Raw genomic sequence first — 15,845 nt, forward strand, 5'->3', positions numbered from 1 at the left:
ATCACAGCTTGTCATGCTAACACAAGATAGTACAGACCCGCACTGGTGAAGTTGAGAGAAATATGAAATTAATCACTGCTGTGTTCTTCTCTCTATGTTAGGGCCAAAAGATAAAATGAGGAGGGGAGAAATCCCTCAAAGTCATCACCTCTTGGCTTATTCACATCTGGATTATTTAAGATTCCGGCTCTGTTTATTGTATCATTGCCCTTTAAAGTTGCTCATATTTTGTCACTTTAAAATCTAAAACCTGTGTGGACATTTTATGTAATAATTTAACACACAGTGGGTGTAAAATGAAAGAAAAATGATACATGGTTTTCAAATGTGTTCTAATTTTGCCTTTCTATGATGCCCCTAAATAAAATCCAGTGCAATCAGTAAAACAAACTGCTATTCTGTAAAGGTCTGAAAGGTACATTAGCAAATAAATGGGACAATGCAGAGCATAAACATAGCAGCCAGATCAAAGATTAAGTTGTGGAGGTGTTCAAAGTAGAGTAAGTCTGTTAAAAACAACATCCCCAATGTTTAAAATCTCAATCAGAAAACTATTTAATCAGTAATATTAAATGGGAAGCATATGCTACAGCTCAAACGATAATCAGGTTGTAGCTGTCCACCTAAAACGAGGTATGAACTAGAAGAGTATTTAGTAGATAAGCAGCCACTTGGCAGATAGTAACTCTAGAGAAGCTGAAGAGATCAACAGGTTTGAGGATGTTGACTGGACAACCTTTAGTAATCTCCTTAGATTTAGCCTTTATGGATAAGATGCGTTCAAAAATGCTTATGGTTCAAATAATAATTCTGATTATCCAATAAGCTTTCCTGGTTCAGTTGAAGGAAATATTCATCGTCTAGCCAAGAACCTGATGCATATGTTTTGCTCCGTTTTGGTGATTTGTCCATAATTGGAATCGGCACATTAGATGTTAAGGTATTGTGGAGGATTTTCAAGAATTTTTTAAAACACCTGCCATCACCACTTAAAAAAAAAATGCATATGCACAACCCTGTACCCGCTTCCAAGAGGGAACGCCTGTTAAAAAGTGTGTGAGAGCGTGCACAAGCCCATTTCTCCTCATTTACTAGCAGGGATATGAAATGGATTTCTCCAAATAGCATGCCGAACTTTACCTGTCGAATAGAAACTTCGCAACTGAGGCATCAGTGGGAAGCCCGACCTGTGCTTTCAGTGTGCCCTATCGCGTCAAACACTCTTTTGAAGACTTTCCTTTCTGGTCTTCTCATACACTTCGTAGACACTTTTTCTCTACGACCCTTGGCCGTTTTTTTAAAGAATTGCGATGAGAAAGGCGTGCTTCAATGACTGGCTGAAACCAAAGCTCACCAAACATATACGCCCGAAAGTATGCGTGAGCACAAAAAGATAAGTAACTGGGGGCGAGCACGTAGGACGGCCTTATGTGAACATATCATCATAATACCTGACAATTTGGAGGGCCGCTTATTTTGATGATCCACTCGCAAAAAGAAAATCCTTCACTACACCTTTAAAGAAAACATGAAATCAGCATTATTAATGCTGATTTCATGTTTTTCTGATTAGCGCAGCTCTACCAGTGACGTTTTTAAATTAAAATAGACAGTGAGTCCATATAAAAATAAGCTGTGAAATCTGTGATAAAATACATTTTCATTTGCAGAAAATGGATTCATAGGTTAAACCCTGTTCTATAAACCAAACAAACGATCAGATCAATCACTTTACCTCTGTGTTTATAAAATGTTTGTGTTTTTTTTGTAGAATACTAATGTTCCATTTAGAATAGAAAAAATCGATCTGTCTTATCCAGCTTTGACTCTTTAAGTAGTAGTTAAAAACCATCATCACATTGCTCTAACGTCTGTAATGAAGTTAATTCCACCACCATTTCCTCCACAGGTTCAGGTGCGCCCAGTCACCCCAGTAACCTCCATTTGTCAAGTTAGTTGGTCTCGATTATGCTTTTGACATGACCCATAATCGTTCTCTTTAGCTTCAGTTCTTTCCTCCTTTTGTTTCTGCTAAGTTTTATATTTACATCCGCATCTAATTCACCATGCCTTTAACATAATGTCATTGCAGGGGGTGGAGTTTGAAATGACATCATTCAAAGCAGATGTCAACTGCTGGCTTAACATTCAATGTGTGATGTTTGGTTGTGTTTGTGCACACGCCGTCATTGCTAACTACCCACTGCAGCGTTCTGTGTCAATAACATTTTTCTCTCTCCATAGGGAGCGGGGGCTAAAGTGTGCTCGATGGCCTCTCATTGGCTTCTGTGTCTCTTTATTAGCATGGTCACTGCTTTGAGTAAACAAACTAGCCTAACAATTTCCACTCTTCCACCTTCACCTCTTATAATCACACAGCTAATCAAGGCTTGTGCACGGGCCATGATCAGTCTATCTTGTTTTTTTTTTATTGTTGTGATAGGTATGGCAAACCACCCTCCAATCCCCATCATGGAATTAGCTGATCATATAGAGCGCCTGAAAGCCAATGACAACCTGACGTTTTCGCAGGAATATGAGGTGAGTATTCTGTAATAAATAAGCTCTGGGTTGAGACAATTAGAAAATAGATCTTAATTGTTTTTCTTGGAGGTAAAACCCTGTTAGGGCAAAAGAGTATTTGTGATTCTTAGACTCATTTAAAGATTCAAAATCATTCTGAATACTGTTTTCAGGGAAAGTTCTAACTCAACCAATAATAATAGATGCATCAAATTTCGTGAGTTGTTATATAGATATTATATAAAACTAATTACACTGATTAGTATATATATTCTCAGCAAAAACATTCAGCAAAAGTTTGTGTTTTGTATAAAGTTGGATAAAAACAGTCCTGAATCTTTTAAAATGATATAACATTATCCAAATTATGCACAAAATTGGTTAAACTGCTTTATAAAATAGGGAAAGTCTTGCATTGGTGATGCACAAAGAGCAAAACTAACATATCAAGGGTATCTTGTAATAAAGGTAGATAATGTCAAGACCCTCTGGAGGGTTCTCCAACAATTTGAACATTAGCCATATACTGTTTTTAGATCAGTGAAACCCTTTTCCTGTCATTGACTCTTGATGAGAAATCAGCAAAAAAAATGCACCCTCGCATTAAAAGAAAATGATTCGATGAACATTTTCTGCACCTTTTTATGTGCAGAACATTAAGTTCCTTTACTATTTTTAAGGTCAGCCTGTGGGCCTCAAAATGCCAAGCTGCCCCATTCTTGGTGCCACATTATGACTTTTTAAATCTAATTCCATACAACATTTTCGAGTACTGGAAAGACATTTATGTTCCACCGGATTATAACGATGTTTTTTTATTGTGAATAGTGCAAGTAATTCAACATATTTTCATTGAGCAGCCCTTAAGCCTTGATATATACGGGACATATTAAATATTGTCTATGTTTAGATAAATAAATTAGAAACTAAATCATCCTATGCTATTTTAGACATTTTGAAAACACTTTTTTGCACAAACACTTGGACTACGATTGTGCTATTAAAGCTCATCAATACCTATACTGTGCCTGTAGGGGTTGGATTAAGTTATAATTAGCCTAATCCAATCAGACTATGGCATCAGTCAAATATACCTTCTTGAGCTTTTATGAAAGCATGATGGAAACAGAGACTGCCCATAGTAAAACAAAATGTGGAAAAACCCATAAAGTGTATTATTGCTGTGGTTTCCAGGACTGTAAGCTATAGCTGGCATATCCAAAGTAGGCATCCAACTCAAAATATATAATAATCTGTTGGGAGCCTCTCAATTACACATTAACTTACTTTTTTTTTTTATTTGATTAGGGGTAATGTCACATTTCTGGCCTAAACAGGGATAAGAAACAAATTAAATTGGAACAGAAAAACAAAATCAGATAAAACTTTATTATTCATCAAAATATTTTACTTTGAAGAGAACTAAAGGGATAAACAGTAGTTTAAGCAGATACGTATAAAATGGTTTGTGTATAGATAAACACACTTAGGGACAAAGTGGCATCAAGATGGGAAATAATGAGGAAAAAAATTAGAAAAGAGGCAAACTAACCTAATTTTATCAGCCAAATGCCTCTAAAAAAGCTGTAAGAAGTTGTAGGATTAAAATTGTCTAGAGTTAAACTTGCCTAACTTATCAATTATTTGAAAGCTTGCAGTGTTTAGCGTGTCTATTGTAGTGTAAGTAACTGTTCCCATAAAGTAGTATTTCATTAATATTTCACAGCCTTCCTTTTACTGTTTCTGTTTTTTTGGTACCAAGAAGGTCCTGCAGGAGTGCATGAAAGTAAAATCAATATTATGCATAGCAGAAGCACATAATGTACATCTTCAGCCTTTTCTCCCTCCAACAACTGTGCTCTTAGTTGTGAAAAGCTAAGATGGGATTTAGGGTCAACTGAAACATCAGACGTACCGTGCTGAAATATTTATAAGTTCTTTTACTTAAAATAAATCCGTAACTCCTTGCTAAACAAGAGCTAGATGGCGTTTTCATACATAAAACTTACATTTATAAATCAAACATCAGTCAAAAACATTAGATCAAACTTGTATATGCACTTTTGCTGCCAACAACCTAATTATCAGAATTCCAACACTTCCATTTTGACTATAACCATTCTGATGCGTTTTTATTGATGTTTCATAAAAAACATTTAATTGTAATAATAATTCAACACTCTTATCTCTTCCAGTCCATCGACCCCGGTCAGCAGTTCACTTGGGAGCACTCAAACCTGGAGGTTAACAAACCAAAGAACAGATACGCAAATGTGATTGCCTACGATCATTCCAGAGTCCTGCTCTCTGCCATCGATGGTATGCCTTCCACCAACTTCTTCCCTCGCTAACGGCTGTACCGATTGTATTGAAAGCCTGTAAAAAGGGTCTTGAAGACCTAGGGGGTCCTACTGTGATGTTTGATTACATGGTCGTCATACATAAGCATCACCCCACACCACTCCACTTCCGCAGAAATGCTGATTTACATTACAAATATACAAGCAAACCTCCGTCGCAGAATTACTTGCAGCTCAAAATTCAAATTATTGGATTATTGTTGAAGTTTAGAAATGTTACTTTGTACTATTACTAATGATATTTTGTACTATTGCATTCGATCCTTTATTTTTGGTGTTAATATATAATGCAATGTTCCAAAATTGGACATTCATGTAAGAAAATAGAATTGTATAACATTTGTAAAAGGTTAACAAAGCAACAATTGCATTTAGTGTCTTTTTTTTTTTTTTAGAAAATAAACAATATATCCGCAGGGAAACATCTGGCTAGACATCATAGACATAACTATGATCTTCCTAACAAAGAGCTAAATAAATAGTTTCAGTTAGTCTATTCATTCATTCAAAATTATACAGTTGATTGAAAGAAACTAATGATTATATAAATGTATCTATGAAGGAAGGTATGAAGTAGCATCTTCAATGTGTTGTTCATTGGTGCTCCTTACACATGAGAGGCGATCTGGCCCTTCAACATTGCATTTCGTTCTGGCCCTACATCGTTGCATTTCATTCATAAAGTTATGATTCAACACAAATACACACACGCAAACAGTTAATTAATTAAGCATTTTCACTCAGCTGCTTCTATAGAAGAAAGGGGGGAAAAATGACTTACCGAGTATGTGTCTGCAGACTATTCAAAACCAGAGCTCAGTAGCGTTCCCAAAAAATTACTCTAGTATGACTAGCACTACTTTAACACAAAGTATTTATTCAAGAAATGATTCCAGTTAGAGTAAAAAAAAAATAACTTGTAAAAGGGCTACTCATGCACTTACTAATGAATACATCTGATCTATCGTTTAAAATTATGTAATCAGACAAATATGCAAATTCTGGTATTCCAAAGTATAAAATGAAATCAAAAATAAAAATAAATAACATGATTACAAAAAACTAATTTGAGCACCTTTCCAAATAAAATGTTTTAACCTGTCAGTTTTTACATTAAGTAATGCATATTATTTTAGAAAAGCAGAAATGACTTCTAGTGACAATGTCTATTGTTTTCTCTATCTTATCCTTACCTCCGAATAGCTTGTTACTATTAGTGCATAGTTTTAACAGATGTTTTACTCAAGTAAGAGTAGTAATACACTCACAAGAATGTTACATGCAAGTAGGTATGCACTTACAAGGAATTTCACTTGGTGTTGATGGCGCAGACAAATTTGATATAAATACAGAATCTGTAGCTATATACAAAAAAAAAAAATATATATATATATATATATATATATATATATATATATATAGTATATACAAATTTATAATATTTAGCTATATACTATATACACAGTAGACTGTGCATTAGTGTAACGCAGGGGGTCTGGAGAAGCTATGTTGGTGTAGCTTGAAGGTTCCTGAACTGGGGAAGGAGAGAGGCAGTTTCAGAGTCACTGGAGTCTCTGGGCCTTGTTGATGAGGCTAGTAGCAGATGGGAAGAAACTGTTCTTGTGACGGGAGGTTTTGCTCTTGATGGACCGCAGCCTCTTGCCAGAGGAACGTATCTGAAATAGTTTGTGGCTGGGGTGCGAGGGAGCAATGGAAGATTGCAGCCAATCATCTTTTCTGCAGACCGGATACAGCGCTGAGTAAATAAAACTTCTCCTAAAAGTAAATTTTATTTTAAAAGTTACTCAAGTTAATGTAATAGAGTAAACTTATCTAGGTACTACCAAGCTTTTTTTCCCGAAGCAATCTTTAGCTCAGTATTTTAATGGAGCTCCATTAGTAATTTTTTCCCACAGTAGTCCATTGTTTTTTTTGTTTTTTTAAGGGTTTTTTTGTGTTTAAAGTCAAATTTTACATACGTGAAAATTGAGCACCGGGATCCTTTGCAGATAGGCATTCTGAGCATAACGAGTACTTTGTGTTCGCTCAGGTTGATTGAACACACAGATCATCTTGGCTAAATTAAACTGGTGTAGCCTTAATTGGTTTATCAGTTCTGATGTTTGTCTTATTACTATTGGCTGATTTCTGACAAACTTTTCAGGTGCATTTCATTAACTTCGGCATAATTGAAAAAGTTTATTTTAGTAATCACATTGAAATGAGGGAAGTTAAAAAGATTTATTACACACTGGGTGATCAATTTCAAAGCGCAAACTCATGACACTTGGAATATATGTTCTTGTAGAAATTACATTCCACTTTCTTTTGTGTAATAATAATCGAAAAAGCATTACTTTAATGAAATATAAAGTTGCTTTTTGGAAAAGTTTAATATTACATACGCTTAAAAAAATGTTTTTTAACAAAAAAGGACTAACTTGACTGTTGTTAAGCTGATGGTCACTGACAAGGAGAGTCAGCCACAAAAGCTTACTATTTGAAAGACCGAAAAGTAAGGTGAAAAACATGCTTTAACAAGATACACAGCAGAAGGGATAACCTTAGCATTGAGAAAATCATAAGCTATGTCAAATTAGGTGTCCTCCTTAAGACATTGTTTTTTGGATGAATATGAGAGACACCAGACCAAACGATACAGATGAGCTACTAAAGCAACTCTTAGCAGAGCCACTTATTGATCGTTTACATTCTACACTGTGTTGATTCAACATTTCATGCAAAATGATGTCTGCAAAAGGATCCCATAGTAATGAGCACATATTCAATACAGAACATGGCCAAACTTTCTGAAAAGCCCTTTTTTTCTGTGCAGAATTTTTAGCATTTATGTTACATTACCATTCCCTGAGGAATAGGATATTTAGAAATGGAAGCTTGAAATATGTCCCTCCAATTAATCAATTTGTGAGTTTTACTTTTTAAAATTCAAATAATAAGATTAACAAAACAATAACCTTGTAAATTACTGAAACTATCGTCTCCGTTTGGAAACTTGAGAACACAAAATGATCCATGTTCTCTGCTTATTGGTATTTAGCTTTGTCACTGCTAAGAGCTTTTCCTTTTTTTTTTTTTTTAAAGCTTTTTTTTTTATCCTTAATAAAAAAAAAAAAACAGACATCTGGAATTCATTATCAAACCTTCTGCATATCCTTTGATATCCCTTCATCTTCTTCTGATGCCAACTGATTGCCAACCGAGCAGCGCTGCAAAAACAGCCATGTTTTAATGTTTTAATGGCTGCATTGACTTAGAAAAATATAGAACTTTAGACAAATCCTGAGTGACAGAAAGAATAAAAGCAAAACCCATTTGCAAATGTACATTTAACCAACTCGTGTCTTTCTCATTAAACCACTGTAATGGCTTCGTTTGTTTTTCCTTTTTCTTTCAAATTGAAAACACCACGGACTTAATTGTACTTATCCCTTGTCCATCATAGAAATGCACAGCCGCGTGTCTCTGTATGGACAGCCTCGGAGAGGGTGGGTGGGAGAGGAAAAAAAAAAAAAAACAATGTGGGTGGGCTCTTTTAATGTGTCCATATAAGCCATTTTCTTTCTCTTTTACTCAGTTGAATTAGTTACCTGAGAGCAAAAGGAAGTCTGAGGGAAAGGAAGCAGCTGGAGTGAAGTGGTGGGGTGGGTGTGTAGGGTATTTTTCTGAGACGTGGCGCCCATGCAGATGAGACTTATCTTGGTCGACCATGTGCGCGCAGAGCCCCTAAACTGCCAGTCCTCAAGCATTGACTTGCTGTCAGCTCTGTCTGTTTCGCCTGGATTCGAAAAGGCTGCTGCGCCTTTCATTTATTATAAGCAAAAGGGAAAAGGGAGAGCGGAGAGCTGGGGGGAAATTGTTTTGCTACTTTCTCGTCAGTTTGTTTTTCTCCATGTGAGACCGAGGTTTATCTATAAGTCGGCTGCAGATACGGAATAGGGAAATGTGTTGTTGATAGCAAACACAAATCCCTTCGGATGAGTAACACTGCCCCCCAAAAAAAGGAGTTTTGTGCCGTATTATTTACAGAAAACATTGGTTTTACCATAACAGTTTAAGGAAATGCGTTGAAATGTCTGATGCATTAAATTAGCCCTTTTGGAAATTTTTATGAAAACAAAACTTAAAATGATTTCATGGTCTCTAAACAGTTTAAAAAAAGTTAAAATGATATTGAGCTGGCAAATTTCCTGGTATTAAAAATGGAATATAATAAAATAGTGTTTTAGAAAAATGATTTCCCATCACACTCAAATACACTCATCCATCCATCCATCCATCCATCCATCCATCCATCCATCCATCCATCCATCCATCCATCCATCCATCCATCCAGTTTTAAAACCAACACCTAACTCCTCTAGAAATATCTGCAGTAAATATTTAGTAAACACTATATTTATGTTCGACTGAGAACTTATAAAACGTTACTGTGGATATCTGTAGGATTTGGACATGAAGAGGGAGTTGAAACTCTAAAACCTGCAGCTGACAGTTTTACTGTTTTCATTTCTCTTTTGACATTTCCTTTATGTTACACATTTAACTAACAGCTTACCTTTCCATCTTTAAGGAGTCCCTGGAAGTGACTACATCAATGCCAACTACATAGACGGGTACAGGAAGCAAAATGCTTACATTGCTACCCAGGGAGCTCTGCCGGAGACATTTGGCGAGTTCTGGAGGATGATCTGGGAGCAGAGGAGCGCCATTGTTGTCATGATGACCAAGCTAGAGGAGAGATCGAGGGTAAAGAACCACAGTTTGGACCATTTGTTGTTGTAATATTAATCAATAACACAAGGGTTTTCTCAACCCCTATTTTATGTTGTTTTACAGTTTTGGCTAGTTTTGTAGACAATATGAAAGCATAGATTTTAAGGGTCCAAATGATTCATTCAGCTCATTACAACTGGACAGCTGTAATGACTCAACCTTTAATTTATGTTGGAATAATTTGGTATAAAATTGACTTTTCTATTGTACCCATGTAAAGGGATCCAAAGGCCAATTATAGCAGGGAAACTCCAGACCTTAAAGTACTGATTAAAAGCAATAACTTTTAAATGTGAAAAACTGAAAGTTGCTGATCTTCTAACTTATTTTGCCTTTTGCTGTTTTAAACTATGGTTCATTTGAGAGCAAAGTCTGTCTCTGTGGAGTATGAAAAGCAAATGGAGCTTATGTTTTGATGATAATTTTAAGCAGCAGATGTGAAATATGAGCACCGTTCTTGTTAGCTACCAGTGGCTCTTATTTCAAGCAGAACCTTTTCTCTGTTTTGCTTTTTAAAACACTGCATATTCCAAGTACAAATAATTATACTAGTAAATGCTTTTTCTATTGCTAAAGAGTCTCAGAGAATCATGTACTATACGTTAAGCAATCTTTTAATGATAACTAGTCTTGAATTTAGTCTTGAAACCACATTAGTGCCAAAATGATTGTGAAACAACAGCAATTGTTCGGGAGCTTGCTTATTTCCTGTCCAGGAGCAGCCATACTTCATCTTCTCAGCTTAAATAGCAATACTACAATTAAACAATGTTTTACTGGAAACAGTAAAATTTCTAATTAATGATTCAATCTTGGCAGTTATAAGATTTGCTTGTTCCATACAAATATCTCAGGCCATTTCATGGATTGGGGAATTTAAACCAGTCAGCAGGAATGAGGAGCAAATGGATCAATGTTTATTTATATCCTTAATGCAATGTGTAAAAACCTAAAATACAATGCCTTTGGAAGAAAAAAGACTTCTGATTCTTCTCGACATTTCCCAGATTTTAAAATAATAACCAGAAACCTCATTGTATTGGACGATTGTAACTAAAATTTAACCAATTCATGGTTTATGTAAAATCATTTATACATGCCTGTCAACCTAACTTGACAAAATGGGCAATTGCACAACTTCTTTATTGTGTTGTCAACAAATCTGACCTCAATGGAAGAATGGAAAGATGAAAATGGTCAAAAAGCGCTCTAAGAGGTCTCAGGCCAAAAATATTTTTTTTAAATGGAAGAAGGTGGGTTTTTCAGGCGAGATGTTCAATCGCTGCCGTCAAACAGAAAGAGAAACACTTCCTCAGCCATAACTGCAAGCTTTAGTTCACCCTCTAAAATGTGCATTCAGAGCTAGAATGAAAGCTTCAGATAAAAGCATAGTCAGGAATAGGTATGGACCTGCCAAAGTCTGGATGTCCATGCAATAGAATGTGGCAGAAACTCAATCTTACTTAGATAAAACATTTTTCCCAAACATTGAACAAAAATTGTATCCAACCGAAATGCAAAAAAAAGTGTAAGTGTAACACTAAACACAAAGGAACTATGATTTTGAAGGGATATTAAAAAAAGGAATGCACATTTCCAAAAAATGGTTAGTATAAAAAAGTACTGTACAAGAATGAGGAAAAGCATTTGAAACCCATGTATGCTTTTCCTCCCTTCGAAATGATGGACTGTTGTGTTGATTGTTCAAGAAATCCACATAAAAACAACAACAATAAAAAAACAACATTATAGATATTACACGACAAAGAGAAAACGTTTCAAAAGGGTGAATTCTTTTGCAAGCAAACTGGAAGTTGTTTTCTGTATAACGTTACATAAATATAGAGCAAAAAGCATAACTATGGATGGATTCTATTAACTGTGCTGCAGGTAAAATGTGATCAGTACTGGCCCACAAGAGGGACGGAGACATACGGTCTCATCCAGATAACGTTGCTGGACACAGTAGAATTGGCCACATACTGCGTCAGGACATTCTCCCTTTTTAAGGTAAGGTTTTGCATTTATGCAGCCTTGGGTCTGTAAAGCGTTTTCAATGCGCGCTGCGTTAGTCACACGTGTTTTATTATTTCAGAATGGCTCCAGTGAGAAGAGGGAGGTGAGGCAGTTCCAGTTCACTGCCTGGCCAGACCACGGGGTACCGGAGCACCCCACTCCATTCCTCGCCTTCCTGAGACGGGTGAAAGCTTGCAATCCTCCAGATGCGGGGCCCATGGTGGTGCACTGCAGGTGGGAAACAATGCGGTTTTACAGAAACATCCTGGAGCATGAAATTGATTTATTTCCTCTCCGTTTGCCAAAATGAATAAATGAATACACTTGACAGAAATAAATCACCTTCTTTGTTATTAGATTCTCATATTTGAGTCATTTGCGTTCTGATAATATCTAAGACAGACAGTCTTTTCATAAGGAAACACAGTACATTGCCCTACAACCAGGCCCATCTTGCTACATTTTCCAAAAGCAGTCAAGCTTAAAATGTGTTAGCAACACCTCAGCACTAAAAAGTACCAGTTTTATTTCCTTTAGCAATCCTGAAAGCCTTTTCCCACTCAGTGACACAAACACAAGCTGACCTGTTTTCTTTCCTTTCCTCCATCAACAACTCACATGTCTCCTCATCTCTTTAGGGTTAATGCACCCAAATCTGGCTCCCCAACTTTGCCCCCATCAGTTACGGGAGCAGCAGGGCTCCCCACAGTGAGCTGCAAAACATCAACAGAAACAGGATTAGGAAGTAGTGACACAGAGTGCAAAAGATACAAACTTTTATCAAAGTGACAAAAAAAGGAAGAGGGATTACTGAAGACTTACTATAGAATTACCACATGCTGAAGTTAATTAATGCTAGTTGCAGAGAAGCCCCCCGCCTAAAAAAAAAAGACTAAACTCTGAAGGAAAATGTGGGAATTAATGTCACACTGCAGATTGGAGTTTTTAAATTCCTCAGGCTTCCCATCAGATAGTAGTGTCCACCATCCAAATCCCCAATCATGTCCTTTTTATCATTGCACGTTTCATGTTAAATAGAGGAAGCTGCTATATTTGCATGCCTTCAGAGCAACACAAGGGGAGTGTTTCGGTTAGGCTGTCTAAAAGTTGTAAAAAAAAAAAAAAGATTTTGTGCTGAAGGACTTTATAGAATGTTCTCAGCTGGTGAAGCTGTTTTTGCAGAGTAATTGCCATCATTTACAAACGGTATTTATTTTATGTTAATGTAAGGATAGACAAATATGGACGTCCACCATACATAAGCCAGAGCAGTGGATGGTTAATCCATCCCACATAGGATGTACAGAAATATGCATTTGATGGCATTCATGTAAAATCTGTCCATTCATCTGCTGTCGCTTGTCCATCATAGTCACAGGGGGATGGTGCTTTTCTCCAGCAGTCTATGGGAGAAAAGCTGGATACATCATATGGCAACATACAGACATACGATCTTGCATGCACTCACATGTAAGAGTATTTAAGAGATGCACATTAAACTACCAGACATGCTTTAGGACAATGCAGAGGCTGGAATAAAAAAAAAAGAACATGCATATCCAGGGAGAACTTTTAAACTCCATGCAGAAACACAGCATGAGCAAAGTGCTACAAAATGTTGCATTGTCTTCTTGTTCCAGTAGCCCACTTGTCATCATAGTGTCTTACGTAGTTCCTCATGACTTCACGCAGACCTTATTTGACTGGGTGACGTCTAAGCCGGTATGGTTCTATGTTTTTTTACTCTCATATCATGAGATAGACAGCTTTAGTGGTCTTGTCCAATAGTCTTGTCATCACTAGATGATTTTTTAAGCCTCTATATCCCTGTGATGTATACAGTATGCTCCATGCAGGATTCAAACCCCTGTCTTCTGCAACTTAGTTATTCAGTGTGATTGTTGTGCCCGTGGTCATCAGAGCACTACCTGGAGAAACATCAGAGATCTCAGTTCAGAGATGCACAGTTCTATGGACAGCTAGGATACTGCAAAGAACCCTCAAGCTCTGAGGCGTCTGGTAGAGGATCCTAGCTAAAGATGAAGAAACCACCAATCCCACTTAGTAGTACGAGGGTTGGATGAGAGAGCAGTTTTCTCCTCCTCAACCCCTTGCCTTTACCATCCTTCACAGTGTATGCATGATTATCCTCCTACTTTCTCACCTCCTCTCTTATAGCATATTTTCTACATGGCTTAATCCAAGCATGAAAAATGTTATTAATTATAATAATTTTTTATTAGGAGGTTTATTATAAGGTTAATATATATTGTTCTTTAGCATACAATGGTATGTTTAAAGATTAACTACACATAAAATCATGTTTTTGCAGATAAAATGTATAAATTTGGCCCTAAGACTAAGATATACATTTATTTTTTTGGATTTATGTGATGCTCCCTTGTTTTAAAGCATAATATAAGATAGCTAAGGGCCCTTTTTGAAAAAGAAAATTTATAGGAAAAACTTTAATATTAAAATACAGCATTTAAATGTTCAGAAATAACTAAGTCGGCTGTGTTACATGAAGTCTTGCTGTAAAAATGTTACACTCCACCTGTTTTGACTGAATCCAGCTGTGCTTTTGGACATACCCAGAAGTCCAACACACACCATCATTGCTGGCTTCCCTACAACCAAAGACCTAATGCTCCATGAAATTCAAGCTTCACTGACAGGTTAAGCAACATGCAGGAAACCTTCCCTGCGGAGAAGCTTAAACATAGTCCCTTTCATTTCCCTTAATACCAAACCAGTTGACACAATCTCGCTCAGCGTTAAAGTCTCCTAAGGCAAGAGATCAGAATCCACTGTTGTTTCCAAAATGCTGATCAGTCTGTGATTGACAGGAAATAGGACAGCAGATATCAAGTGCAAATGTGAAAAAGCATCTAAGAAAAATGATTTATATCCCTTTGTAGTTATTTTTGTCAATACTGTCAATAGTGTCAATACTTCTATGTTGGTTTCATTAACTGCCATCAAATATTTAAAAAAAAGATGGCAGCTAGTTTTACTTTCTATAATAATTTCTATTCAGCTACATTGGAGGATATTTGGACATAAATTAATTGTTAAACTTTATGGCATATTGACCTGATTTAAGTCTGGATTTGGACATTTCACAGAATTCTGCCGTACTTCCTAAAAGCCTGTCAGCTTTTTGCCACGTTGTGTTACTCACACCATCAATAGTTCCCGGAAAATTATTCTTTAAAAGCCTGGCAATCATCACGATGAGACATTTATTTGCTCTTTGAGAATTTTTGGCAGACTGCCAAATCCTAAGAAAGTGGCTCACTTCTCCATATTTTCTCTATTCTCTAAGTCTGTTTTGTTGGAGCTTAAAACCTTTAGAAATTGCCTTAAGACATTTTCCAACTTAATTAATGTCAGTGACTTGGTTTCTACTCTTTGACTTTTTTTTTGTTTGTACTTTTTCGCCCATGTCATGCTGCCAGACAGGCGTTATTTAAGGATTGGTTTGGCCAGCGGTGCCAGTTTTTGCTTGTTCTGGGTTCTGGCTAAGCTCCTTGTTCTGCTCTCCAACCAATCAGAGGGCAGAAGTTTGTCTCAGTTCTGGGGCATGATAAAATTCAATATGGTACAACATGGTGTCCAAAAAAAGTCTCCCTATTCTCAGCAGCATACAGTGGCTAATAACAACTGACAATGCATTGACGAATTATTATTATTTTTTTTCTTTTTGAACATGTGCTCCATTTTTGTATGCTGCTCTGGTCAACTGCCCATTTATGCCAAAAACCAGGACTGGTGACCAGTGAAGTGAAACCCCTGAAAAAAAGAAAAGAAAAGAAAAAAAATGGCATTAATCATATTATTTTTAATGCAGCACCAGAACAGTTTAGATAGCTTAGTGTGCCTTTAAAAAATGGGAAAATTTGTTTTATATATTCCACTTATGTCTTACTGAATCTGAAATTTGCTAAACGTAAAATATTTAAACCTCAAAGCTAAGTAAAAAACAAATTCTTAACTGCTTTTAACATTATTGATGCCCAAAGGTCATACTTACAATTAAAAGTCAACCTTTAAAAAAAACACCATTGACTTGAGGGTAATAAATCATTTTTATTTTAACATTTTTAAGTGTTAACACACAGAGTAAGGACTTGATTTAAAGCTACC

At 36.3% G+C, this 15,845-nt stretch overlaps 1 protein-coding gene across 48 annotated transcripts in view; it reads left to right on the forward strand.

Moving 5' to 3' along the window:
* Positions 1–15,845, forward strand: part of LOC119771469 (receptor-type tyrosine-protein phosphatase delta-like) — a 601,694-nt gene that overhangs the window by 573,447 nt on the left and 12,402 nt on the right. For 28 of the 48 annotated variants that reach the window (XM_038267465.1, XM_038267464.1, XM_038267466.1 and 25 more), the window contains 6 exons: positions 1,910–1,951; positions 2,444–2,541; positions 4,719–4,842; positions 9,478–9,653; positions 11,571–11,690; positions 11,776–11,930. In XM_038267465.1, the coding sequence (XP_038123393.1) occupies positions 1,910–1,951; positions 2,444–2,541; positions 4,719–4,842; positions 9,478–9,653; positions 11,571–11,690; positions 11,776–11,930 (715 nt within the window). The remainder of the gene's footprint in view (positions 1–1,909; positions 1,952–2,443; positions 2,542–4,718; positions 4,843–9,477; positions 9,654–11,570; positions 11,691–11,775; positions 11,931–15,845) is intronic. The other 20 variants (XM_038267456.1, XM_038267461.1, XM_038267460.1 and 17 more) reach the window with 1 other exon arrangement.

Source organism: Cyprinodon tularosa, unplaced genomic scaffold, assembly GCF_016077235.1.
Source record: "Cyprinodon tularosa strain WSP-4 unplaced genomic scaffold, ASM1607723v1 ctg674, whole genome shotgun sequence".
Taxonomy (NCBI): Eukaryota; Metazoa; Chordata; class Actinopteri; order Cyprinodontiformes; family Cyprinodontidae; genus Cyprinodon; species Cyprinodon tularosa.